This window comes from Notolepis coatsorum (assembly GCF_963971535.1).
Source record: "Notolepis coatsorum genome assembly, chromosome: 1".
Classification (NCBI taxonomy): Eukaryota; Metazoa; Chordata; class Actinopteri; order Aulopiformes; family Paralepididae; genus Notolepis; species Notolepis coatsorum.
Window position 1 is genome coordinate 261,005,223 of NC_140165.1, and position 27,312 is coordinate 261,032,534.

The 27,312-nt window shown below is 46.0% G+C and overlaps 1 protein-coding gene across 1 annotated transcript; it reads right to left on the reverse strand.

The window, feature by feature from the left end:
• Positions 1-671: 671 nt before the first annotated feature.
• Positions 672-19,871, reverse strand: LOC311228554 (uncharacterized protein). The gene is made up of 3 exons (XM_084314452.1): positions 19,758-19,871; positions 16,371-16,546; positions 672-4,517 (listed from the first exon to the last, which is right to left on the reverse strand). The coding sequence occupies exons 2-3, from the start codon at positions 16,543-16,545 to the stop codon at positions 2,512-2,514; spliced, it is 2,181 nt and encodes a 726-aa protein (XP_084170578.1). The 5' UTR covers position 16,546; positions 19,758-19,871; the 3' UTR covers positions 672-2,511.
• Positions 19,872-27,312: the final 7,441 nt, after the last annotated feature.

The following is a 27,312-nucleotide window of genomic DNA, read 5'->3' on the forward strand; positions in this document are numbered from 1 at the left end:
CTAGCACAGTCTCTGGAGCGTAACAGTAAGAAGCATTTTGTATGAAAGTATTCTGTACTTCTGTATGACAACTATTAAAGAAACTTGAAACTTGGATCTTGTTACAGTGGAACAATAGTATTGTTCGTTTCCAGTGTTTTTACTACTAATACTACTGCACAGAAATTAGGCAATTTCTTTTACCACTGCTAACAGGCAGCCATGCTGGAAGAAAAATAACTACAAAAATAGTATGTGTAATGTACATACAAAAAACAAGATAAGAAAATATATTATATTCCTTTATTGATCCCTTGGGTAAATTCAGGCATCATAGCAGCATGGGGGAGTGGAGGTACAGGTATGGGCAGGGTAATGGAAGAAAGAAATATAGGCAATCAAATCTGAATATAAAGATATGAGAGAAATAACCTGTGTAAACAATATAATCAACTGAATATAAAATTATGAGAAGAATAAACAGTATCCACAAGGTGCAGGTGAGGGTCTGTACCCCAACTGTCTTGAAATATGCCATATGTTATAGCCTGTGCAGGTGTTGGTGGTCAGACACTCCTGATAGTCCTCAAGTTCTGCAGCCGTTAGTTCTCCAGCTGCTGGCAGCAGTCCGTGTGTCCACCTGATGGCTGCTGATATGAAGGACTGTATGTTTCTTACCAGTCAAATGTAGAGGTACTAGTGTAAGTGATGATAATGAAAGGTAAACTGGACAGGTGAATGATAAACACAATCATTATACAAAGCTTTTTATAAAATTACATTCACGAAAAATCATTTCACAATTGTAGATGTACTGCCAGTCCCTGAAAGTAATGCACATGGATTCTGCTGAGGAAATGTTGATAAAATATTGTAAATTGAAGATCATATTCTTTAAATTAAATTTGTATTTGATAGTTTATTTTGTATTTATTTATTATTGATTACAGAAGCCGTATTATTTGTATTGGTATTACTATTCAACTTACCGTCTCTACTAATTGCCTTGATTGTAGCTAAATGCAATGATATAGGTGTAGAACTAAAGGAGTAAAATGGCAGAAAGATTTCACTTCATGGGATGTTTAAAGGTGCTATAGAGACAATTTTTATGTAGAGTAATTATTTTTATAATAATACATCCAACAGAGCTTTTAGAAAGGTGCAGAAAAAAAGTATTGCTTTCTCCCAAAATTATTGATTAATTCAATAATTAATAACAATTGCGGGTACAAAATTAATGTTGTTTACATGTTGCGTGCATGTATCCCCTCCCTACTTCCCATTTCTCCATGTGGAATGCACCCGATTGGATACATAACATGCTGGTGCATAGTGCGACATCTAGTGGCTGAATGTTATGCACCGTTGACACTGTCTTGATAACATATTCTGGTAAATTTGCCATCGGGAAAGTGAACAGAACACTACAAAACACATAATGGATATCAAGTTTATTTGTAAAGCCCATTACCAGTTACATATCTCAACCTCACCGGTCCTCATTAGAACTCAGTGATATAAATGCTTCAGTACATCTTTATGCTGATGAGTTTTATATTGTTGCACAGTTGTCTCTGCTTTTGAATGTCTGCAGTCTGCTTTCAATGCCCTTCGGTCTAACCTGCTTCGTCTTAGACTGGTGTTGAACGCAGACAAAACCAAAGTCATGTTCTTTTCCAACAGAAAGAAGGTCCCAGCAGTTCTTAATTTCATCGGAACAAGGGAATTCTATGGAAGTTGTGTCCACCTATAAACACTTGACTGCCTTTTTAAGAAATCAAAGTTAGGCTTCTTTTTTAGAAATAAGTATGTCTTGTTGCTGCCACCTTCTTTAGATTACGGTGATGTTCTGTACAAGGATGCATCTGCACACTCTCTTCACTTGTTAGACACTGTCTGCCGTGGGGCATTGAGATCCATCACTGGTTGTAAGCCCCCTACACATCATCGTACCCTCTACTCACTTCTGAATTGGACGTCTACACTTGCATAGGACTCTCCACTGGTAGCTACTGCTTCATCTATAAATCTCTCCTCGTCCCCCAACCGACCTGTAGGAGTCGCTGTCCACAACGTCCAGATTACCACCCATCGACTTCCACCCGCTAACTCTGCCAATGAGTTAGTATGACGGCCGACCCAAGCCGGAGGCAACGCCGACAGCTGAACCCGGTGTCTCTTGCGTTGGTGACGAGTGCAATGTCCGCTGCGCCACCCAGCCATTGTATAGTTTGTTTATACATCAGAAGTATGATATTTAGACTTGGTCCTCAAAATGAATAGAAGTGAATGAGGAGCCTGACACTTGGGAGGAATAGTGGTGTTGACAGCAGACGACAGGGACAGCGGTGGTCACTAGTTTACTAGTAGATTACTTTAGATAGAGGCAAGACTGTAGAAGAAGTTCTACTGAAGTTAAATATCCCTTTAAAGCTCTTTGTTATGCAATCAACACATGCAACAGGCTAGTGAAAATAAACGAGACATCACTTCCTCAAATCACCATGTTTTCCTGCATGATGACGGCCGTCAATAACCATCGATGTCCGACACCATCGCAAAATTGTCGCCCAATGCAATGAGCGGCAACTCACCGGTCCACTCTCTGGCCTGGTGCTCGCCATCACCCAAGCCGAACAGCAACAACTCACTGGCCGACTCTCCGCTTTGACATTTATGCCTATTGAAGGTGGTTAAGTGGCGGAAGCTTTGCCCGCAGACGCTGCAGGTGTATGGTTTCTCACCTGTGTGGATTAACATGTGAGCCTGCATGTGGTCCTTCCTTCTAAATGTCTCACAACAAACCGGGCAGTCAAATGGTTTCTCTCCCGTGTGCGCTTTCATGTGTCTCACCAGAACGGCCTTACGGCTAAACAGTTTCCCGCAGACCGTGCAACGAAATTTCTTCTCTCCGGTGTGAGTGATCATGTGTTTCTTCAGAGCTTCCTTCTGGCGAAATCGTGTTCCACAAAATGCGCAGAAGAATGGTTTCTCCCCGGTATGGCTCATCATGTGCGTCTTCAGGACCGCCTTTTGACTGAATCCTTTCCCACAAACCTCGCAACTAAACAGTTTCTCTCCGGTGTGAGTTCTCATGTGTCTTTCCAGATTTGAGATACAAGAAAATATTTTACCACAAATGCTACATGTGCTGTGAGCTTCTCTGTGAAGCTTTAAGCTCTCTTCAGAGTCCAGATGTTTTCCACACAAGCCACAATCACTTGGATGAACTCGAACGTGCCTATTCAAGGAAACCTTGTTGGGAAAAGTTTTTCCGCACACTTTACAGCAAGGTCCTGACGATTCTGTAGATCTGTAGAGGTTGTCAACAGAAAAGCTTTGTCCTTTCCCTTCGGTCTTTGATGTCTGTGGGTTTAAACCGGATAACTGATCTGACACTCCACAGTCCTCGCTATCAGGTTCTGATATTACACAGTCCTCTCTGTCAGATTCTGTTTCCATCTGTTCAGTTGACATGCCGGCTAGAGGCTCAGCTTCTCTGCCTTCCTCATTCTGGGTTTGGTTAAACCATGAGGACTGAGGTTTCTCTTCATCATGTTCACTCTTCACAGGGACAGGGATGAATGTGAACTTGATGATGTCAGCCTCCTCCAGACCTTGAAGCTGCTCTCCCTGCTGACTTGTCCGGAGTTCCTCTGGTTCTTTTTTAACCTGTGGAGGCCCTGGCTTTTCCTGTCCCAGACTGGTGCTCCTCTCCTCCCGGTCCAGACGTGTGCGCCTCTCCTGCTGCTCAGAGGGACCCTCCTTTAGCCAACTAAACAGTTTCTCTCCGGTGTGAGTTCTCATGTGTGTCTTCAGGACCGCCTTCTGACTGAATCCTTTTCCACAAACCTCGCAACTAAACAGTTTCTCTCCGGTGTGAGTTCTCAGGTGTCTTTCCAGATTCGCGATACAAGGAAATATTTTACCACAAACGCTACATGTGCTGTGAGCTTCTCGGTGAAGCTTTAAGCTCTCTTCAGACTCCAGGTGTTTTCCACACAAGCCACAATCACTTGGATGAACTCGAACGTGCTTATTCAAGGAAACCTTATTGGTAAAAGATTTTCCGCACACTTTACAGCAAGGTCCTGACGATTCTGTAGATCCGTAGACCAACTGGTTGTCAACAGAAAAGCTTTGTCCTTTCCCTTTGGTCTTTGATGTCTGTGGGTTTAAACCGGATAACTGATCTGACACTCCACAGTCCTCGCTATCAGGTTCTGATTCCATCTGTTCAGTTGAGATGCCGGCTAGAGGCTCAGCTTCACTGCCTTCCTCATTCTGGGTTTGGTTAAACCATGAGGACCGAGGTTTCTCTTCATCGTGTTTCTTCACAGGGACAGGAATGAATGTGAACTTGATGATGTCAGCCTCCTCCAGACCTTGAAGCTGCTCTCCCTGCTGACTGGTCCAGAGTTCCTCTGGTTCTTTTTTAACCTGTGGAGGCCCTGGCTCCTCCTGGTGCATAGTGGTGCTCCTCTCCTGCTGCTCAGATGGACCCTCCTTTAGACAGGCAGAGAGCTGTGGGGGTTCTGGAGAGAAGAGCAGAACATTTTATTGTAAAAATAGCTGTAGAAGATTGTGGGGGGAAACATTCTTTATATAGAGTTACATGTTTAACTCTTTCAGTGCCACTCACGAGATTTCTCGGGTTTTTTTTATAGGTGGTTGCGTGCCACTCACGAGATTTCTCGGAATTTTTTTTTTTTGCGATCTGAAAAATTATTGCATCACCCGAGCCTACCCGAGTATAGCCGAGCTGCGCCGGTGATCACTGTGGAAAAAAGCGCCCCCTGTCGTCTCCCAGATGACATAAGTGATTTTGGAATGGACTCAATGAAAATGAATGGGGAAAAAAATCCGGTACTCCACATTTTCCAGTTCACTGATCCAGCCGGGGTTACCACAGTTCATTCTGGAGCCTCAGATCCCCGCGGATCATGGAGATCTACAGTGTCGCGTTGGATCCATACACGTATCGATTTTTTCAAATGGTGATCAGGAATTGGAATATACCAGTTGGATACCATCTGATGTCAGGTAAGGACTCTATGTTATCAGTGGTAGGATAATCGGAGTAAGTTTGATGAAGTTATAAGCTGTTTTGTGAAATGTCTTCTTTCGGTTTCACTGTAAAAGTCTGTGAGGAAATCAACGGAGCGATTATCAGTGCGCGGCCGTAATGTGCTTGCGTGCACGTATAATATTGATCATCTAGCGTTTATTTGAAAACGATTCATAAAAAGGCAGACGAATATCAACGTTGTGGAATATTCCACTAAAAGACGATTTTCATAGAATGCTCCAGAATGAGCTGTTTTTTATATCAAAACGGGGGCTTTTCTAACTGCTCTGAAACGGAAACGACGCGATAAAAAAACAATCTGCCTTCACAGCACTGACTGGAAAATAGTCTTTGATAATGCGAAGGGCAGATTAGACACAGCCATAATTTAAAACATAGATTAGGCGATATTAACGTTAACATTGGCGCCGATGGTGGCATTCAGCAAGTAAAACGGAAAACCAGGCGTGGCACTGAAAGAGTTAAAAGGAACACACCAATATTATGAGTCAGAGAAGAAGATAGGTCCATAAAGGGTTGGACATCAATACAATTCTCGTAATTTTGGCTCTGTACACCACCACAATGGATTTGAAATGAAACAATCAAGATATGCTTTAAGTGCAGACTTTCAGCTTTCATTTGAAAAAATAATAATCACAACAGCCAGATCAAGAACACACTCCAGGAGGTGGTAGGTGTATCTGTGTCAAAGTCAACAACGAAGAGAATAAAAGTGAATACAGAGGGTTCACCACAAGATGTAAATCATTGGCGAGCCTCAAAAACGAGAAGACCAGATTAGACTTTGCCAGAAAAAACATCTTAAAAAGCCTGTAAAGTTGTGGAACAACATCCTATGGACAGATTAGACAAAGATCAACTTGTACCAGAATGATATGGAGAAGGAAAGTAACTGTTCATGATCCAAAGCATACCACCTCATCAGTGAAGCATGGTGTTATAGTGTTATGGCATGGGCATGTATGGCTGCCAATGTAACTGGTTCCCTTGTATTTATTGATGATTTGACTGCTGACAAAAGCAGCAGGATGCATTCTGCTTTTTTGTTTGGGGCAATATTGTCTGCTCATATTCAGCCAAATGCTCCAAAGCTCATTGGACAGCGCTTCACAGTGCAGATGGACAATGCTCCGAAGCATACTGCGAAAGCTACCAAAGAGTTTTTTAAGGCAAAGAAGTGGAATGTTATGCAATGGCCAAATCAATAACCTGACCTGAATCCAATTGAGCATGCATTTCATTGTTTTTTTTTGTGAACACATTTTTTTATTTTATTTTTGACATGACATAAAACTAGACACACAAGCATTAACAGTAAATATCCACAATAAATCACAGGATTATACATTCCAAGTGTCCCATTTCACTTGTTATATTTCCACATTTTAGTATTTTTCAGCTCTTTTATTTTCATTCAGTGTGATAAATCCAGTCTCTGTTGAGCTTTAACAAGTCCATCAAAGTCAGGTTGCATGTCTGAGGTGGAGATGTGAAGCACAGCTGACAGATGTTCATCAGTGAGAGAGAATCTGTACCTGGACTTGGTAAACGTCATGACTGAGAATGTCTGTTCACATATAGGTGGATCCAAAGAGAACCAACATCTTCTGAGCATGTCTCCTCATGTTTGGAAAGTTCTCCTCCTTGAGAGCAGAGTAGAACTCTAGCAGTGACTTAAAGTGCTCTTTCAGTAGTGAATCAGACTGCAGGTCAATGAGTTCAAGATGAACATCAGTGAGTGCACTATCAACACTGCAGGTAAAGGGAGAGGAAACCAGCTGCATTTCATCCTCAACCTTTTTGAAATCTTGAAAACGCCTTGAAAATTCATCATGCAGTGCTCCTAACATGGATGAGTACCTGTGCCGGTGATCAGCTGATGGTTTGACTTCTTTCAGGGTTTTCATGTGTTCGAGATTGTTGCTGCCTAGTTGCCTTGAAATTAATTGCAAATAAAAAAAATGTAATCTACCTACCTCAGTTGTGAAAAAAAACACTTTCGACAGTTTTCGGCTTGCCATTGCCCCGACTGCTTTGTTGTTGAATCAAGTCAAATCCTAGGTAAGCGTATATTGTGCATGTGAACGGGCCGTACAATGCCCAGGTCTGGTTAAGAGAATAGAACCCGCATTCTCATATACTCTTCTCGTCTACTCCTCATGGACCTGATGAAACGTTATAAATTAAAAGTGTATTCTGGAGCATATGAGTGTGCGAGTTCTATTCTCTTTATCGTGATTATTACCTAACCCACCGGATCACCGGAGACGCTGGCCATGACACCCCTTATAAATGCACTTAGTTACCCCACCTCACCCCTGCCCACTTTGACAACCTAGGATGGCTTAGAGTAGACAACAGAGTACAGCAACTTGGAATGGGCCTGGTCTACAAGATACACTACACCACTAAGGTACCCATGTACATGTCGAAATACTTCCCAAAAGTCAGTGAATACCACGACCACAACACCAGAGGGAGCTCCACAAATCATGTTAAACCCAGATTCGGCTAAAACAAGGGACTAAACACGTTTCGCAATTATGCCACATCAATGTGGAAGGCCCTACCCACAGCTGTAAAGGAATGTGAATCACTACCCACTTTCAAAACCACTCTCAAAGAGCACCTACAGGAGACTATTCGAAACTGGCCCCTGTAAATGTCCAAACCCAACCCCCTCCAATGTACAGTTTCCCACCCCGCCTACCCAACCCCCCCACCCCACCGACCCAACCTCCTCCAATGTACAGTTTCCCACCCCACCTAACAACCCCCCCCCCCCGCCTCCTCCAATGTACAGTTTCCCACCCCACCTAACCACCCCCCCCCACCCCACCGACCCAACCTCCTCCAATGTACAGTTTCTTCCCCCTCAAATGTATATACTCTCTTTTTAGACTCTATTTGTATCATAAACAGTACTGTATATTTGTAGATCTGGTATGTCATAAATGTATAGATGTAGCAGTACTGTCTACCTTAGTCCCTTTCGTTACTGCTGATGCATGCCTTGCTTTGAATACAGCAGTCACTTGCTCGACCTTACTAGCCATAGGAACATTCACCCTGAAGCACTGGTTATTTACGAACGGTTAGTTCAAATTTTTATAAAAAAAAGTAAAAATCACTGCGCTGTGATTGCTGGGCGCACCAGGCATGTGACAAAGCAGAAGAAGAGAAGAAGCCAATCACAGCGATCCGGCAAGTCACAATGCGGAAGAACAAGAGTACGCCATTTTGACGCAAGGCTAGCTCAGTGATTTTTACTCATTTATAAAAATGATTTTAAATGTTTATTAGCAACGCTGAGCTTTCAAACCACCCCGGTTTTGTGTGTGAAACCCCCGTGCAACTGTGAGTACCTTTGACATTTCTCTGTGATAAAATTAGAACTAACCGTCCGTAAATAACCAGTGCTTCAGGGCAGAGGTGTGGACTCGAGTCACATGACTTGGACTCGAGTCACTCGAGTCACGAATTTGATGACTTTGGACTTGACTTGACCAAATCAAAAAAGACTTTGACTTCGACTTTAATACCAATGACTTGTGACTTCACTTGGACTTGAGCCTTTTGACTTGAGAAGACTTGATACCTTGGCTTCCCCCATGCCCAAAGATAAGTTATATTAAATACTGAATGGTTCGTTAGTTACTGCGTTATTTTTATGTAGATTGGTAGCGAGCTGCAGCGCAGTTCTCCTCTCCGGTCTGAGACCAATAGGGTCCAGCTGCAGCGCCGGAGAATCCTCTCACTGGGCAATCCTGTGGCAGCCACGAACCTTCTTTCTATAGAAGCAGCTCGGATGTTCAATCAATCAATCCAATAACACACGCTCGTCGCTCACTTAAAACAGCGCACCTCCCAGCTGCTATATAGAAAGTAGTAGGTTCGTGGGTGCCACAGGCTTGCCCCTTGAGAGGATTCTCCGGCGCTGCAGCTGGACCCTACTCGCGGAGACACGCTGTGCTGTGGGGTGTTTACTATTTGACCGTCATGGCAGCCCCCACTAGTCGCGTTTTTACAGATGGATATTGTCACAAGTCAATTTCTCTTTTGTCGAGCCAAAGAAAAGATCGTTTTAGTTAAATGTAATTTGTGTCTTGGCTCAAAGATCATATCTTCTGCCCACTTTGTTTGAAACAATCCACAGCATCCAATCAATTTGCGCCAGAGAAGAAGTAAGTTACGATGAATTGAAAATGGGGGACCCTGATGTAAACAAGACGAAAGTCTTTCTCTGGTCTGCATCCCCTTAACAATTGTATGTATTGAGCTGTACTGTACCCATTCTGCAATCTGTTAATAAAGTTTTCATTAATTCATTCATTCAACGTTAAGAACAACGGATCCAGTGGGAAATTATACCAAATATTGCTTCGTTTGCTTATAAAAACGATGTGGTGGTCAACAAAAAACGAATTGCAGAAAATCAGATGGAGACGCAACAACTTCCAACTACATTTGAAGCTGCATAAATAACGATATGTAACTTGGTTTATAAACAATCAGCAATGTCTCGCTTAGGGCTGGGCGATATAACGATAAATATCGCGATATATTTTAATAATCGATATCGAATATTGAAAAAAGAATATATATCGAAAAATCGTTTTTTTTGTGACCTGCAACAGGGCAGTTTTAAAACCAGAGACAGTGGACAGACTTGTCTTTCTTGCCTGCAACTTAAAGTAATGGCTTTGCTTGTCCAAATGACAATACTGACCAAATTGAGATTTATTTTTCTCTTGTCCATTTATTTTGTTTGCTTTCTAATTTAAAATACAGTTTGAAACCGTCTGTACACAGTAGGCTATGTGTGCTAGCAGAGCTAGACTTCAGTCACGAGTCACGGTGCACATGTGCAGTGGTTTGTCCACCAAAAAAGCGCCAAAAGATCGAAAATAAACTAGCAGAGCCAGAACTGTTCAACTCCCCTGGAGCCACAGCCAGCAGAGAAGCCGGTTTACTTTAGCTTTTAAACTAGAGTTGTTCCGATACCGATACCAGTATCGGAAATGCCGCCGATACTGCCTAAAATGCTGGTATCGGTATCGGCGAGTACACGTAAATTCTAGCCTCCGATCCCATGATGTAATTTATCTCCTGCAGAGTCCTGCGGAGAGTGAGGATTATAAAATGAACATGTTTTAAAGTGTGATGCTGTGTCATTTTAACAGCAGATACACTTTCTTAAATTCCATTGTCCCCGACAGTGCGGTGTGACGGGGAGCTCGGACGGGAATCGGGATGTGTTTGGCTGGTGTTATGATAGCATTAGCTGGAAAGATAGCTAGTTGGAACAACATCCGCTTTAACGTTACATCAAATCAGATGATCGCCTGTCCTTTCTCCAGGACCTAACACTGTCCGTGACCGTCTATCAACAATAATGCAATTGTATTTAAGTTAAGTAGCTACGGACCAGCGTTAGCTGACTATTACTAACGTTATCAAATGTCAATGCGGGAAGACGAGCTAGGTCAGTTAGCTTAGCTTGATAACGTTACCGTGTCTAAAGTTGGTGCTATTTATAATCCAGCAATAATGGCTGCAGACCTGCAAGCAAAGTACAGCAAGTGCCAAAGGATAAGAGTCTGAGGCGGAGTTTCAAAAGAGAATGTTGAATATTTATTTTGCATCAAAAATCACAACATGAACGTTCTATCTGCCACTAGCTTACAGACTGAATAGGGTATATCTGCAGAGCCACTGAGTAGCGAGTGCAACACCGTTTAATGTCCGTGTGGATCATTGGAGTAGGGTATATCTGCAGTGCTGCAGCCCATACTCATTGATTAATGATACTAATACAAATCTATACAATCACCTGTTGTTGAATAAATACCATACGTTCTAGTTATTACTAAAAAACAGTATAACAGTATCTGTAAAAAAAAAAAAAATATATATAATTTATATAATTTTTTTTAATGCACTGGTATCGGATAAATATCGGTATTGGCCGATACCCAAAGCTTAGGTATCGGAATCGGATCGGAAAGGGAAAAATGGTATCGGAACATCTCTATTTTAAACCAGCTGTAGCCTGAGAACTGAGTGTGAGGGGATGTAACACTAAAGATGGCGGCAACAACAAAGAATTGCTGCAAAATAAACATACATCTGTTGTCTTAAAAAAAAAAAAAAAAAAATCATTTTCTTTTTTACTTAACATAATAATCGATATCGAGAAATATGATAACATTATCATATCATTATCGCGATATGATTTTTTGCCATATCGCCCAACCCTAGTCTCGCTTGATGAAAGCCTAACATTAATGCTGCTCCTTAAAAAAATTGATTGATTGAAAATTGTAAGATTGCAGAATGGGTACAATACAGTACAGCTCAATACACACAATTGTTAACCCTTTAATCGCTGGAGACGCCGAAACTCGTCATTCCCCGCCATGCTCATTCTGCCGAAGACGCCGTAACACGTCTTTGATATCAATATTTCAAAAATCTGTGATCGAAATCATATTTCTCCCCCGGAGACATTATATGTACCTGTGAGCCCCTGTCAACTCTCTAACGGTTCAAGAGCGCCATCTGGTGGCCGATCGCCCATGGAAGAAACAGGAGGTAGAAGCTGGTGCTCATTTCAATTTGGTCCGATCACTCGCTATAGGTCCCGGGACTCGAGCTCGACACAATACATAGCGATCCGTTGCCAATAACTCGATAAACAACATGATTTGGACGTATATACTATTATACAACCTGGAAATGGATCGGGTATTTCTACATCCCATAATGGAAAAAATTCTGTTCCACGCTCATCTCCCAACGGCGAGAGGAAGCTACGGTGAGTTTCAGTGTTATTTTCTAATGTCTTCTATACTAACTGCTCTAATGATCATATCACCCACACTAGATGAATGATATAACGATGCCTACGGAATTATAAACGACTCCCCGCCCATCCGGTCAACATCAGATCATACGTAGTAACTTCTAGAAGTACGTGCAGTTGAAATTTTTTATCTGGCACCGATCGCTATCAAACTGTATTTGATCATCAATATAATGCATTTAGGGCTATAAATCAAGTTCTGGAGAAAGCTGCAGAAAACGATAAAAACATACTTATACTTTAGACCGTATTTTAGTACGAATATGTGAATGAAAAAGTATAACATTGCTACACCCTGAACAATAGATATAGGACATTGAATGGGCCATAATAATGTCAATTTAGCAATACAATTTAAAAAGTTATAGCCCTGCAAAGAAGGGGAACTTCTCCATAGACAAATAGAGCTGGCGAGGGATGGTAAATTATGAATTTAACCCCGGCGATCAAAGGGTTAAGGGGATGCAGACCAGAGAAAGACTTTCATCTTGTTTACATCAGGGTCCCACATTTTCAATTCATCATGACACTTATGACATACAGCTATACAGTACTGTTTTATCAAGACATTTATGACATACAAGTATACAGTACTGTATAAGAGACATAGATCATAAGAAACAGAAATATATACTACATTCGAAGGGGAAGAAACTACATTGGAGGGGGTTGGGTGGGGGGGTTGGACATTTACAGGGGCCAGTTTTTAATTGCAGCCACCCGTAGGTGCTATTTGAGAGCGGTTTTGAAGGAGGGTAGGGATTTACATTATTTTACAGCTGTGGGCGTTCCACATTGTTGTGGCATAATTGCGAAACGTGTTTAGTCCCTTGTTTGAGACGAATCTGGGTTGAACATGATTTGTGGAACTCCCTCTGGTGTTGTGGTCCTGGAATTCACTGACCTTTGGGAAGTATTTTGACATGTACAAGGTGGTAGTGTATCTTGTAGACCAGGCCCATTGCAAGTTGATGTACTCTGTACTCTAAGCCATCCTAGGTTGTCAAAATGGGCAGGGGTAAGGTCAAGCAGTATTCTGACCAGTTTGTTTTGTGATGTTTGTAATCTTGTTTTTAGTGCCTTTGAGGTGCTTTGGTACCATGAGGTACAAGCATAGTCGTAATACCCTTGAATGAGTGCTCCTGTTAGTCTTCAAGGTATTCTTGTTTACCAGTGAGGAGATCCGGTATAAGAATCGAGTTCGTTGGTTGACTTTTTTTTATTACATTGGTTGCCATTTTGTCACAGGATGGAACCCAGGTAGGTAATTTCATCTTTCCTTGTGACAATATTGTCACCCACTGTAACAGAGAAGCCGTTGGCCTTGCTGAGTTTGTTATTTTATCCAAGAGAGAGAGAGAACTCGCACACGAATTAGGCCCTACCTAATTCTAATACCTAATAAACTACCTAATATATGAAATGCAGAGATGCCTCGTCATTTCAGTACAGATTTTTTATACCCCAAAATTGATAAAGGGTTAAGGTAGACTAGTTAGTTGAACCAAGGTCTGCTATTATGGATCATGTGCCATAGACTCATTAGACTGTATATACAGGGCAGGCAGACGTTAAATAAATGATTGGTCCAAGTGGGAAGACAATATGTTGGTTATTGTTATCCTACCTTTAAAATGGATATGGTGATCCTTATAATTTTTTTCTCTCAAGTTCAAGTTTCAAGTTTCTTTTATTGCCACACGGCCAGGCCGGTGGAATTTGAGCACGGTGCAGGTGGTAGCTGCGACAATACACCACATGGAACATGACATAACATCAACATAAACATAACATACATACAGAACATAACAGCAGGGGGTGAAATTAGGATGAGTTGGAGTTGAGTAATTGTATGGCCTTGGGAAAGAAACTGTTGTTAAACCTGACTGTACGGCTGCCCAGTGACCTGAACCTCCTACCAGAGGGGAGGTGTTGGAAGAGGTGATGAGCTGGGTGCAGGGGGTCACTGATGATTTTGTGTGCGCGTGTGATGGTGTGATGTTTGTGTATGGAGTCCAGGGTGGGGAGTGTGCAGTTAATGATTTTGGATGCCCTAATGATGATCCTGTCTAGTCTGTGTAGTGTGTGTTTGGGTGTGTTGCCGTACCAAACAGTGATGGAGAGTGAAATGATGTTTTGTATGATGGCTGTGTAAAATTGTATCATTAACGTTTTCCTAACCTTGTACTTCCTGAGTTGTCTTAAGTGAAATAATCTTTGGTTGGCTGTTTTAAGTAGATGAGTGGTGTGATGATCCCAGTTGAGTTTGTTGCTGATGTGTGTTCCTAAGTATTTAAATGTGTCTGTGGCTGAAATGGGTTGGTTATTGATGAGCATGGGTGTTTTGGTGGGTGTGATTTTGCGAAAGTCAATAATGAGTTCAACGGTCTTGCTTTCGTTGAGTATCAGGTTGTTCTTTGCACCATGTAAGTGTCCGCTCCACCTCCAGCCGGTAGTCATCCTCCTTGTTGTTGTAGATCAGCCCTAGGATGGTGGTGTCGTCCGCGTATTTAAGCGTTTTGACTGAGGGGGATGCTGAACGGAGGTTGTTTGTGTAGAGGGAAAAAGGCCACGGGGAGAGAACACACCCCTGTGGTACCCCAATGTTGGTGGTCAGAGGGAGAGAGGTGAGGTTGTTGTAGCGGACTACCTGTTTGCGGCCCTTCAATGTGTCCAGCAACCAGAAACAGAGGGAGGGGGCAATGTTCATGTTGGTCAGGGTTTGGAACAGTATGAGGGGGTCGATGGTGTTGAAGGCACTGCTGAAGTCAATAAAGAGTATCCGGGCGTAACTGTTTTTGGTCTCCAGATGCTGGAGGGTGTAGTGCAGTGCCAGGTTGACTGCATCATCAGTAGACCGGTTTGTGCGATAGGCGAATTGTAGAGGGTCCATCAGGGGGGATGTGAGTGTTTTTAAAACTGACAGGACTATGCGTTCCAGCACCTTCATGGCTACTGCCGTCAAGGCCACGGGTCTATAGTCATTAAGGCTAGATATTTTTCCTTTCTTGGGTATGGGGATGATGATGGATTGTTTGAAGAGGGCTGGGATCTGCATTTGCTGGAGTGAGGTGGTGAAAATGCCAGTGTAGACTGGTGCTAGCTGGTCAGAACAATAGCTGAGGCAGGCAGGTGAGATGTTATCCGGGCCTGCTGCCTTGCCCTTATCCAGCCTCCGGAAGAGGTTCCTCACTGTATCTATGTCAATGGTGAGTGGGGTGGATAGGTGAGGGGGTGGGGTGGGCCAGCTCAATATACTTCTGAACTGGTTTTCAAGCAGCTCTTGCTGCCCAATTGTATCTAGTTGTAAGACTGATTCTGAATATTATTACATTTATAGAAATTAGATTATGTTTTGCCAACAAGTTGGTAATGAAACTTTTTGGTGAAACGCGTATTAATGACTCGTTTAGGACTCGAAACTTAAAGGTTAGGACTTTGGACTCGACTTGGGACTTGTCAGTCTTGACTTGGGACTCGACTTGGGACTTGCCTGTCTTGACTTGGGACTTGTGAGTACCAAGACTTGCGACTGACTTGAGACTTGCAAAACAATGACTTGGTCCCACCTCTGCTTCAGGGTGAATGTTCCTATGGCTAGTAAGGTCGAGCAAGTGACTGCTGTATTCAAAGCAAGGCGTGCATCAGCAGTCACGAAAGGGGCTAAGTCTACCTGTATGTCATGTATGTCATATATGTTATGATGAATTGAAAATGGGGGACCCTGATGTAAACAAGACAAAAGTCTTTCTCTGGTCTGCATCCCCTTAACAATTGTGTGTATTGAGCCTTACTGTATTGTACCCATTCTGCAGTTGTCAATCAATCAATCACTCGCTGCCATTTTAAAACATTCTGTGGTCACACTGACTGCACGAATGTAGTTTGTCGAGTTTTCATCACAGTTATAAAAATAGTTATGTACGTACTTGTAACGGATCCCCGTATATTGAGTGGCTGACAACTTACTGCTGGTAAAATCACTGTTTAATTTATCTTTTTACATAGTATTACATTCCTTTTAAACAATCAAATTCCCACCGTAAGAGCTATGTCCTCATACGGGTCCATTAAACCTTGTTGAGCGTATTTCTTGTCTTGAACTGAACTGTCAAACTGTCAAAAAGAAAGTGACGTAGCGTAAACACTGTTGCCTCGCAACACGGCGACATGGATTTAAATAAATGAAAGTCACATACACACATAGGCTTCTGTCAATTCTAATAATACAATTAATTGACACAGATCTCTATAAAAACCATCCAACACATTGAAACTAGTAACATCACAAATATTAAGCAGGTAATTACTCTAAAAATAATAAACCTTTCATGGGGTTATTTATTTACAGTACTACTACAATATGAATGAATATCAGGGAACACGACAGTCAACGTTCGCTAGAATGATTAAATACCAGACTTCACCAACCTGCTGCTTTGAGTAACTTGACTGTTGGTTTGAAGACCAGGTTCAACAGGTCTCTCTGGCGCTGGATCTCCTCTTCATACTGTGTGATGGTTTCAGTAAAGACCCCGAATATCTCCTGAGCAGCCAAGTTCAGCCGCTCGTTGACCAGGGTCCTCAGCGTCTGCAATGCGGCCATACTGGAAGAATAGTGAAGAATGGTTGTATGAAAAGGCAAAGCTAGCGATACAATAAGCTAACGTTAGCTCCGTGGATGTATGTTAGCTCCCCAGAAGCTTCTTCTTCTTCTTATTGGGGTTTTACGGCGGTCGGCCACCAACTGTTTGGGGCATTACCGCCACCTACCGACCAGGGGATCGGGCCAGTCTCCCCTCTCTAACCCCGACGCTAACTACCTAACCTACAAAACAACTTCCTACAACCACACTATTCCCCATCCCCGTCAACCTCCATCTACACTATACTATATACCCCACTCTCTATGCATCATGTGTAAGCTTTTCTATCTAAATTCCAACTCTGACCCTGTCCCTCACACCCTATCATACAGCCCCACACTTCTCAAAAACCCCATCACCACCTTCGCCTTATCTCCCCCTCCCCCACTCAGTATTTCCGTCATCCCCAACCCCCATCTCCCTCAACCTTCCCTCCATCTCCCTCCTCTGCACAGCATAAGCCCTACACTCCAACAGTACATGCCCCACTGATTCCTCCACACCCCTCACAGAGCCCACTCTGATGCTTCCCAACCAGCTTCAGGGTTTTATTAAACCCACAGTGCCCTAGTCTCAACCTCATCCACACTAATTCCTCCCTCCTATCTCTCATACACCCCCCTCTCGACCCCTAACACTACACTGGACCTGGAAGAAGTGACGCCCTTTCACCCCCCCCCTCCCACCTCTCCTGCCACACCTGAACTGCCCTCTCCCAAATCAACCCCTTCGCATCGGCCTTACTGATCCTGACCTGCATTTCCACTGACCCCTTCCTCAAGGCCCCCTTAGCCAAATCATCCGCAGCCTCATTTCCCCTCACTCCTACGTGCGCCGGGACCCACAAAAACCTCACCTCTTTCCCTTGGCTCACACACCTAGTCACATTCATCAGGACCTCATATAGCAAATCCTGCCAGCTACTGGAGCGAAAAGACCTCAGGCTAGCCAACACTGACGATGATGAGTCACTACATATCACCACCCTCCCCACCCGTGCATGCTCCACCCACCTCAGTGCCACCAGCACAGCCACCATCTCAACCGTGTACACACCCAGACCGTTCGTAGTCCTCCTGCTTACCGCCACGCCCCTCCCTGGGACCACCACTCCAAACCCTGTCACCCCAGTCTCCGGATCCTTCGACCCATCTGTATATACCGCCGTATATTCCCCATACGACTCACGCATCAGTCCCTCACAGGCGCTAACCAACTCCACCCTCTCCCCTGACCTCTTCACTTCCATCATCCTCCAATCCACCTCTGGGTTTAACATGATTTGTGGAGCTCCCTCTGGTGTTGTGATCGTGGTATTCACTGACCTTTGGGAAGTATTTTGACATGTACATGGGTACCTTAGTCATATAGTGTATCTTGTAGACCAGGCCCATTGCAAGTTGCTGTACTCTGGCGTCTACTCTAAGCCATCCTAGGTTGTCAAAGTGGGCAGGGGTGAGGTGGGTTCTAGGAGTCAGGTCAAGACCAGTTTGTTGACCAGTCCCCACCAGCCAAGCACTTCATTACACTCAACACCTTTGTCCCCCTTTCCCCTATCCTCTTCACATGACCCTCCCAAGTGAGATGGGAGTCAAAGACAACCCCTAGGTATTTGAATGTTACAACCCTCTCTAGCCCCTTTCGTGACTTTCGGTTTGCAAGCCTGTGGCTTTTGTGACCGGAGTCACTTGCCCACCCGCCCCGATCACCCAGTAGCGAAACGACCAAGCGTCGTCAAGGGGCTCGCGGTGTGTCAAGAATACATCAGATCTGAATTTCAAAGATACCCAGCGTACAATATGGGTCTAACACAGCTTCACGATAGGGTCTGGAAGCTCGGAGTTGCTAATAAACAGTTTAAAACATTGTTACTCGACGAGTGGTATTTACAGACCGAACGTCCATCTCCGCCGTTGGTGTCACAGCGCATGCGCACCATGCCGCGTTCACGTTACTGGGAAGAAGCGGAAGAACCAGTTTCCGACTGGGAAAAACCATTCACGTCAGCCTCCTAGTGGTAATTCCTACTAGGACATATGGGATTCTTTTATAGACCCCATATCTCCCACTTCGCGTCACGAATTGCGGAAGTATGGATGTGGGCGTTTCATCCATAGATATATATAGAGTCAAAGCGTGAAGGCTTCCTAGTTGTAGCAACGAGATGTCCTCTGGTTCTTCCGCTTCTTCCCAGTAACGTGAACGCGGCATGGTGCGCATGCGCTGTGACACCAACGGCGGAGATGGACGTTCGGTCTGTAAATACCACTCGTCGAGTAACAATGTTTTAAACTGTTTATTAGCAACTCCGAGCTTCCAGACCCCATCGTGAAGCTGTGTTAGACCCATATTGTACGCTGGGTATCTTTGAAATTCAGATCTGATGTATTCTTGACACACCGCGAGCCCCTTGACGACGCTTGGTCGTTTCGCTACTGGGTGATCGGGGCGGGTGGGCAAGTGACTCCGGTCACAAAAGCCACAGGCTTGCAAACCGAAAGTCACGAAAGGGGCTAAACCCTCTCTAGCTCCTGCCCATACAGCCTAAGCTTGAGGCCTTCCTGCACCCTCTTCCTTGTAAAGAACATGGTCTTCGTCTTTTCCACCGAGAACCTACATCCCCAATCTAACCCCCACTGCTCTACACTATCTATTGCTTCCTGAACCTTGCATACCCCATACTCTAAACTCATCCCCCTCTTCCACAAAGCGCCATCATCCGCAAACAGGGATCTTCCTATTGATTGATAACTGTATTAACAGATTGCAGAATGGGTTCAGTACAGTTCAATACATACAATTGTTAAGGGGATGCAGACCCCCCCCCCCCCCCCCCCACTACCCCTCCAAATACATCACACTCCCCTGCGGGGTTCCATTACTCACCTGGACCTGAGCCCCACTTTAACCTGAATCTTCCTATCCGTAAGAAAACTCCTCACCCAGTTAAAAACCCTCCCTCCTATCCCCAAAGAATGCAGTTTTATTAATAAGCCCTCCCTCCACATCATGTCATAATATGCTTTCTCTATATCAAAGAACACAGACTGACTCCCTGTTACTCTGAGCGTCCTAACCTCATCTCCCCACCTCAGCACTGCAGCCATTGTGTTTCTCCCTTTCCTCTCCTAAACCCTCTCCTCTCGAGCACATGAGTCAGCCTCTCCATTACCTTGCAAATATTAGATGTCAAGGCAATGGGCCTGTAGCTCGTCGGCTGCGTCGGGTCGTTAGCTCCCCAGAATAGTGAAGAATAGTTGATATAAAAAGGCAAAGCTAGCGATACAACAAGCTAACGTTAGCTCCTCAGCATAACTTCCGCGTCGTCGCGTCGTCGTCTTCTTCCGGTTTTTGTTTTTCGGCAGGCTAGTAGCGACACTGCCTCTCGCCGTTAGACTTGAGTACTGCACCGTGCTCTAGCTCCAATAGTCTCCAGAGAGGACCGCTCAGCGCCGCCACCCAGTGGCTGAATTGTAGTATTGCGACTGGACTGTGACGCGGGTTTAGCTTTGTTGTCAACAAGACAACAACACAGGGCAGTTCAGTTCTACAAACAGGCCAGAGGATGTACACGACTACCGTAGCTGCAAACGTCTGGTTTTTAATGGAATATCTACATAGGTGTAGAGGCCCATTTCCAGCAACCATCACTCCAGTGTTCTAATGGTACATTGTGTTTGCTAATCGCGTTAGAAAGCTAATGGATGATTAGAAAACACTTGAAAACCCTTGTGCAATTACGTTAGCACAGCTGAAAACGGGTTTGCTGGTTAGAGAAGCTATAAAACTGGCCTTCCTTTGAGCTAGTTGAGTATCTGGAGCATCACATTTGTGGGTTCGATTATACTCTCAAAATGGCCAGAAAAAGAGAACTTTCATATGAATGACTTTCCTGATGAATTGAAAATGGGGGACCCTGATGTAAACAAGACGAAAGTCTTTCTCTGGTCTGCATCCCCTTAACAATTGTGTGTATTGAGCTGTACTGTATATTGTACCCATTCTGCAATCTGTTAATAAAGTTTTCAATCAATCAATCAATCAATCAATGAAACTCGACAGTCTATTCTTGTTCTTAGAAATGAAGGCTATTCCATGTGAGAAATTGCCAAGAAACTGAACATTTCCTACAACAGTGTGTACTACTCCCTTCAGAGAACAGCACAAACAGCCTCTAATCAGAGTAGAAAGAGAAGTGGGAGGCCCAAGTGCACAACTAAGAAAGAAGACAAGAGTTTCTAGTTTGAGAAATAGATGCCTCACAGCAGGTCCTGACCTGGCAGCGTGTATCACTTCCGCAACGGATTTAGTCGGATTTCGGTTTCGGGGTTCGCCTGATTGGCCGCGACGGCCACGTGACACGCCGCGGCACGCCCCCGCGGCAGCGCCAGGCTTGCCGCTGCGCCCTGCTGTGGCGACGCTCACGGCGGCGTCTCTAACAGTAACAGTAAGAAGCATTTTGGATAAAAGTATTCTGTACTTCTGTATGACAACAATGTATGCCTTTCAAATGTTAAGAATAGAAGTAACTGAGTTACCATACAATATACTATGCAATGTACTAATATACAATACGGCTCACCTTTCCCACTTCATAGCGGCACGGTGGTGTAGTGGTTAACACTGTCGCCTCACAGCAAGAAGGTCCAGGGTTCGATTCCCGCTTGGGGACCAGGTTTCCATGATGCCAGGTACCCAGGTGGGGTATCTCCCAGGCCTTTCTGTGTGGAGTTTGCATGTTCTCCCCGTGCTCGCAAGGGTTTCCCCCCCGATAAGATAAACCCAATGGAAAAACATGCACAACAACAGATCGCTAACGCTGTGGCGTCCTTGACGAAGACGGACAGGAGCACTTGGATTGGTCCCCTGGCGCGGCTCACGTTGATGCCTGTCTGCTCCCGGCTGCCCTTGGGGGGGAAGGACGACGGGATGGGTTAATCGCAGAGACAAATCGCATCAGCGATCCTAAAAAGACAATGCATGCGTGTGTTCCGGTGTGTGTGCTAAACTAACCGCTGTGTGTACCACTAAAAACATTGAGTGTCGTTGCATGCCGAATAAAGACCTCTGCAACAGGTCCTGCATTATTATTATAATGACAGAGCTGCTGTTTAAAAACATTGTCGCGTTGTGGAAAGCAGGATGAGAGAGCGTAGATTTCAGTGTGTATCATTTAATCATTTATCATTTAACATTTGAAAGGCATACATTGTTGTCATACAGAAGTACAGAATACTGTTATCCAAAATGCTTCTTACTGTTACTGTTGTGAAGGGCCAGATTAAACCGAATATATATATTTATTTATATATATATATTTAATTGTATTTGTATATTCTCTAATATTCCCTGATATCCCTTGTATATTCCTTGTACAATATGCATTGAATATCCATTCTAGCCTACTGAACATCCCATAATAGTCTCCATTCTACTATTGGTCGAGACCTTGGTGCCAGGCTGCCATACCCCCCAGACCCAGTTCAAACGTACCGCTCAACATGTACGAACAAGTCCTAGTTCCGCGTAGGAATCTGGCTACCGCACCACTAATGGGACTATTTGTTCATAGTGCGTATATATACTGCGCTACTAAAGTAGGACTTCCTTTTCAGTCCAGTTTCTTACCCTCCAATAGAGTCACAGACGTAAAGCCTCCCCGCGACGCCACGTGTGGGAGTAAGGCCAAGTTCGGCCTACCATCGGTATTGAGACATCGTGTATATTAATATTTGAATAGTCATATTTGGCACTATATCGTCGAGTTGGACGTAGTCTATTAAGCTAATAATAGTCTGTTAATATATAGTGCTTCGTGCGGTGAGAATACTACCGTAGTCAGTACCCCATCGTTTCGGGCAGAAAACTGGCTGCTTATCCAGGATGATCGACCCCATGTGAGATTGCACCCGAGGAGCCCCAGAGCCGACGAGCGAGTGGACCTGTATACCGGATTATTCTACCGACGACAGCCCGCCTTCCCAGGCACGGATTATGCTTTGTATACGTTGATTATTCCATGGATAAAGACCCCCGACACAGCCGTGTGTTGGGAACCCCCCCCCCTGGAGAGGACGCAAGGTGAGGAGGCGCTCTGCAAGACGAGGCCGCTTCACGTCTCACCTCAGTGTAATATTAATATAGTGTTATTAATATTGAAATGGCCTATGATGAACACTCCACGAAACGATCCTCCTAACCAACGCCCGCAGCGCGAACGACGGCTCCCTCAGTACTTAGAGGCTTACGCTGTCAGTCAACAACCTAGTCTTCTACTAACAGTAAACGCGGTAAAACTAGAAAGTAAAAGTATGTCTAACCCCAACGCCCAGACTACCCCGACCATAGAGGCCCCTACGGGTTCTAATGTAACTGACCAAGTTCACGGTGGGGACCAGTGGGAACCAGACATGACTTCACACCCCGCCAGTACTGAAGAAGTAGTCCCCGATGAGTCCCGGGAGGAATACAACGCTACCGAGACAGAACTCAGCACGGAAGAAGACGGGGAGAGCACCGTGGAGATAGAGCTCCAAGGCTCCGCAAGGAGTACCCCGAGGGAAGGCTCCCCTATACAACCGCCTTCTCCCAGCGAGGCAGAGAGGACCCTACAGCAGGCCTTCCTCATCAGCCTGAACGCCGCTGCTGAACGCGACCGACTGCAGATCCAGCAGCGGAGCGAAGAAGAGCATATACGTCTAGAAATAAGACGCATTCAGAGGGAAGAGAATGTGGCCCGAGACCGAGCAGACAGCCAGCGAGCAGCTGCTGGTGCTCTACGGGACGCAGAGCGCGACAGACAGCAAGCGCAACTAATAGAACAGCTGATCAGACGGACAACACCCTCTCCCTCCGCCAGAGGCTCCAGGAACTCGTCTAGACACACCTCCAGGGCGGCATCCCCTAGCCGAGTAAACAACCCTGAACTTGACCAACAGACGAGGTCTATACCCCCCACAGACCACCTCCCCCCACCGGTCCAAGCGAGACCTAGCAACCGGGAAGGAGCAGCATATCCTGTGGAGAGGCTAAACCAGAGACTACAAGCACTGGATGACCTAACTGAAGACGAAGAGGAAGAGGAGGAGAACCACGCCCGACGACAGCACAGTACTCTACCGGACCAGGAGGTCCGGTACAGCCCAGGCTATACTCCCGCGGAGCTGCGCTACAGACCCCCGACTCTATACCCGGGTGAGCACGACGCACGACCCGCACCGAGGAACAGCACCTGGACAAGCGGGCCATGGTACACTGCCGGTACCAGCCCATACCAAGGAGCGGGAGGAGACTCGCCTAGGAGGCCTCTCCCCCAACGCTCGCCGATGTATCCACAGTCAGCGTCATACATTGGCACGCCTATGGTACCCGACTTCACCCAAGAGAACCGGGCCCAGTATACCGAACTCCGCATGTGTCTGGAGACCATGTTGGTGGATGTATTGGATGAACGCCACAAATACGCCATCCTACTGAAGCACTTAAAGGTACCCCGCGCACATAATATAGCGCTCGCCTACGCGACTTCCACCACCCCATACACAGCAGCGCTGGTAGCATTGGACCAGAGGTATGGGCGCATATGGGATTACGTGATCCAGGAGATCCGACACATCGACCGCTTACCCCCAGCAATAGACAATCGAGCACTGGACGACCTGTCCATCAGAGTGCAGTCCCTGGTAGGGATGTTGGGAGCGCAGAGAGAGAAGGGGAGGCATGAACTTTACGCCAACTCAAATGTGGAAAGGATCTTGGAGAAGCTGCCGCCCGCTCGACAGGAGCGTTTTAGGCGGCAGAGAGACCACCGAGACCCGAATGGCCCCGAACCGAACCTCCTCGATCTAGCGGACTTCCTGGCGAGAGAAGTCAGCAGCCTACGGCTAGATACATTCGGACGGAGCACCCCTGGCTCCAGAGAAGGAACCAGACGACTAAATGATGGAAGAAGATCGGTGACTGTGATGCACCAATCGGAGTCAGTACCGAGCAGCAGGAGCCACAGTACCCCCTCCAGAACGGAGAAGTGGAAGATAGTGTGCCCCTACTGTGAGAAAGAACACTGGCTAGCGCAATGTGACTCCTTCCCCAAGCTGAACGCGGAGGAAGCAAGTCAATGGATAAAGTCCAACAAGCGCTGCTTTCGCTGTGCGCGCTCACACATGGCAGCCGAATGCCGCTTAAAGAAAAGGTGCACCAAGTGCGATGGAGCCCATCTGGACATACTTCACGACAGTAACAGACGGCGCCCTTCACCCGCACCATCCAGCAGCAAAGCGAGCGTCATGTACATCGATCCCGCCAGCAGCAGTGGAGCCCGAGTACTCCTAAAAGTAGTGCGTGTGACACTAAGCTACCAGAATAAAGTCCTGGACACTTACGCCGTCCTCGATGACGGGTCAGAGAAGACCCTTCTGCTCGCCTCCGCTGCGGCCCAGCTAGGGCTGCGGGGAAGCGAAACCCAAATGACAATTCGGACAATAAGACGAGATTTGAAGACGATAAAGGGCGAGAATGTCTCATTCTCTATCGCAGCAAGCGGCCAGCCTGAGCGACGGTACCAGATTACAGATGCTTTCACCAGCCAAGAAATAGGACTGTCGCGGTACACATACCCCGTCGCCAAGCTGATGGAGAAATATGCACATCTGCGCAAGTTACCGATCCCGCTCATAGACAATGCTATGCCGACCCTGTTGATAGGCTCCGACCATGCAGACCTCATTGTCCCGATAGACCGGGTTCATACCGGACCCCGAGGCTGTCCTGCAGCAGTCGAGACCCGTTTGGGATGGACTCTCCAAGGCCCGCTCGCCAAATCTCTCAACCGAAGTACAGCCACTAGATGTCTCCACTCCCGAGTCACAGAGGGAGAAACCGCACTCCTGAAACACGTAGAGCGGTTATGGACCTTGGAACAAATGCCCTTTAAGAACGGAAAGAAAGACATTCGCTCTAAAGATGACATTTACGCCATTCACCTCCTCGAGACAGGGACCAAGAGAGTCCCGGTCAACGGCGTGTTGAGATACGCCACGCCACTCCTGCGGCGAGAAGGAATGCCTACTTTCCACGCCAAGACAGACGCCACAGAACGGTACCTGCTGAACACGGAGCGGCGCTTAGCCAAGAACCCCGCCCAAGAGAGTGTATACCGCGCTGAGATTGAGAAGCTCATCACAGCGGGACACGTCACAAAGATGGACATTAAAGAGGCTGACCAGACCACTGAATCGTGGTACGTGCCTCACCACAAGGTCCATCACAACGGTAAAGACCGCATAGTATTTAACTGCAGCTACCAGATCGGATCCCAAAATCTGAATAAAGAGTTACTGCCCGGTCCCACACTCGGCCCCTCCCTACTCGGCGTTCTACTCCGCTTCCGCCAGGAAAAGGTGGCCATCAGCGGGGACATTAAAGGAATGTTCCTGCAGGTGAGATTAGTAGAGGAGGACAAGCCCCTGTTACGGTTCCTATGGAGAGAGAAGCCAGGAGATGAGCACCCAGCCATCTACCAATGGGAAGTCCTCCCCTTCGGAACGACGTGCAGCCCCTGCTGTGCTACATTTGCACTATAGAAACATGTAGCAGAGGACCCAGCAGCGGACGAAGAGGTCCGACACAGCGTAAAGAACAGCTTCGACGTAGACAACTGTCTACAAAGCCTTTCAACCCAGGAAGAAGCCGAGGCTCTCCTGATTAAACTCCGCGCCTCATTGATCAAAGGCGGCTTTGATCTCAGGCAGTGGGCCAGCAGCGATCCGCAAGTACTGCGCAGCCTCTCCTCCGAGGACAAGGCAGCCAGCAGCGAGACCTGGATGGCTACAATCCCGGGAGAAGCCCAGGAGATGACCCTGGGATTGGTGTGGCGATTCAAAACAGATTCGCTTCACTACAGACACAAGCCCCTGACTACGGAGCAGGGAAGGCCGGCGGCGGCGCCGACCACCAGACGGAGTGTGTACACAACACTCGCCCGACAATATGACCCGCTAGGATGTATTCTACCGTACACCACCAGGGCAAAAATGATTGTACGAGCATTGTGGGACAAGGACCAGGGCTGGGACGACCCCATTCCCGCACACCTTGCATCCACCTGGAGAGAGTGGGAGATGGAGCTCCACTCACTCCCAGGCGTTAATATGCGCCGAAGCTACTTCCCACCCACGGTGAGGCCAGAGACATGTAAAATGGACTTACACGTCTTCAGTGACGCCTCAGAGGTCGCATACGGATCAGTAGCCTACTTGCGGGCCCAAGAAAAGGGGGGAGAGATCTACACAGCATTTGTCCTCGCCCGCTCGAGAATAGCCCCACGCAAGCAACAATCTATCCCACGTCTAGAGCTCTGCGCAGCCCTAGCCGGAGCGCACCTAGCCACGCTCATCCAACGTGAGCTCACCATACCGGTGTCTAGAACAATCCTGTGGTCAGATTCCACGACAGTACTCGCCTGGATCAAATCGGACTCATGCAAGTACAAAGTCTTCGTGGGAGTCAGAGTCACCGAGATTCAAGACTTAACCGAAGAGTTAACCGGAGAAACAGAGTGGCGCTACGTTGATACAAAACAGAACCCAGCTGACGTCATCACCCGGGGAATGCCCCTAGATGACCTCACCCGTCGCAATGTCTACAGTGACGGCCCTGCATTCCTAAGACTCCCGGAAGGACAGTGGCCCATGCCTATCCCGAGGGAAGCAAGTCCAGAGGAGGTGGAA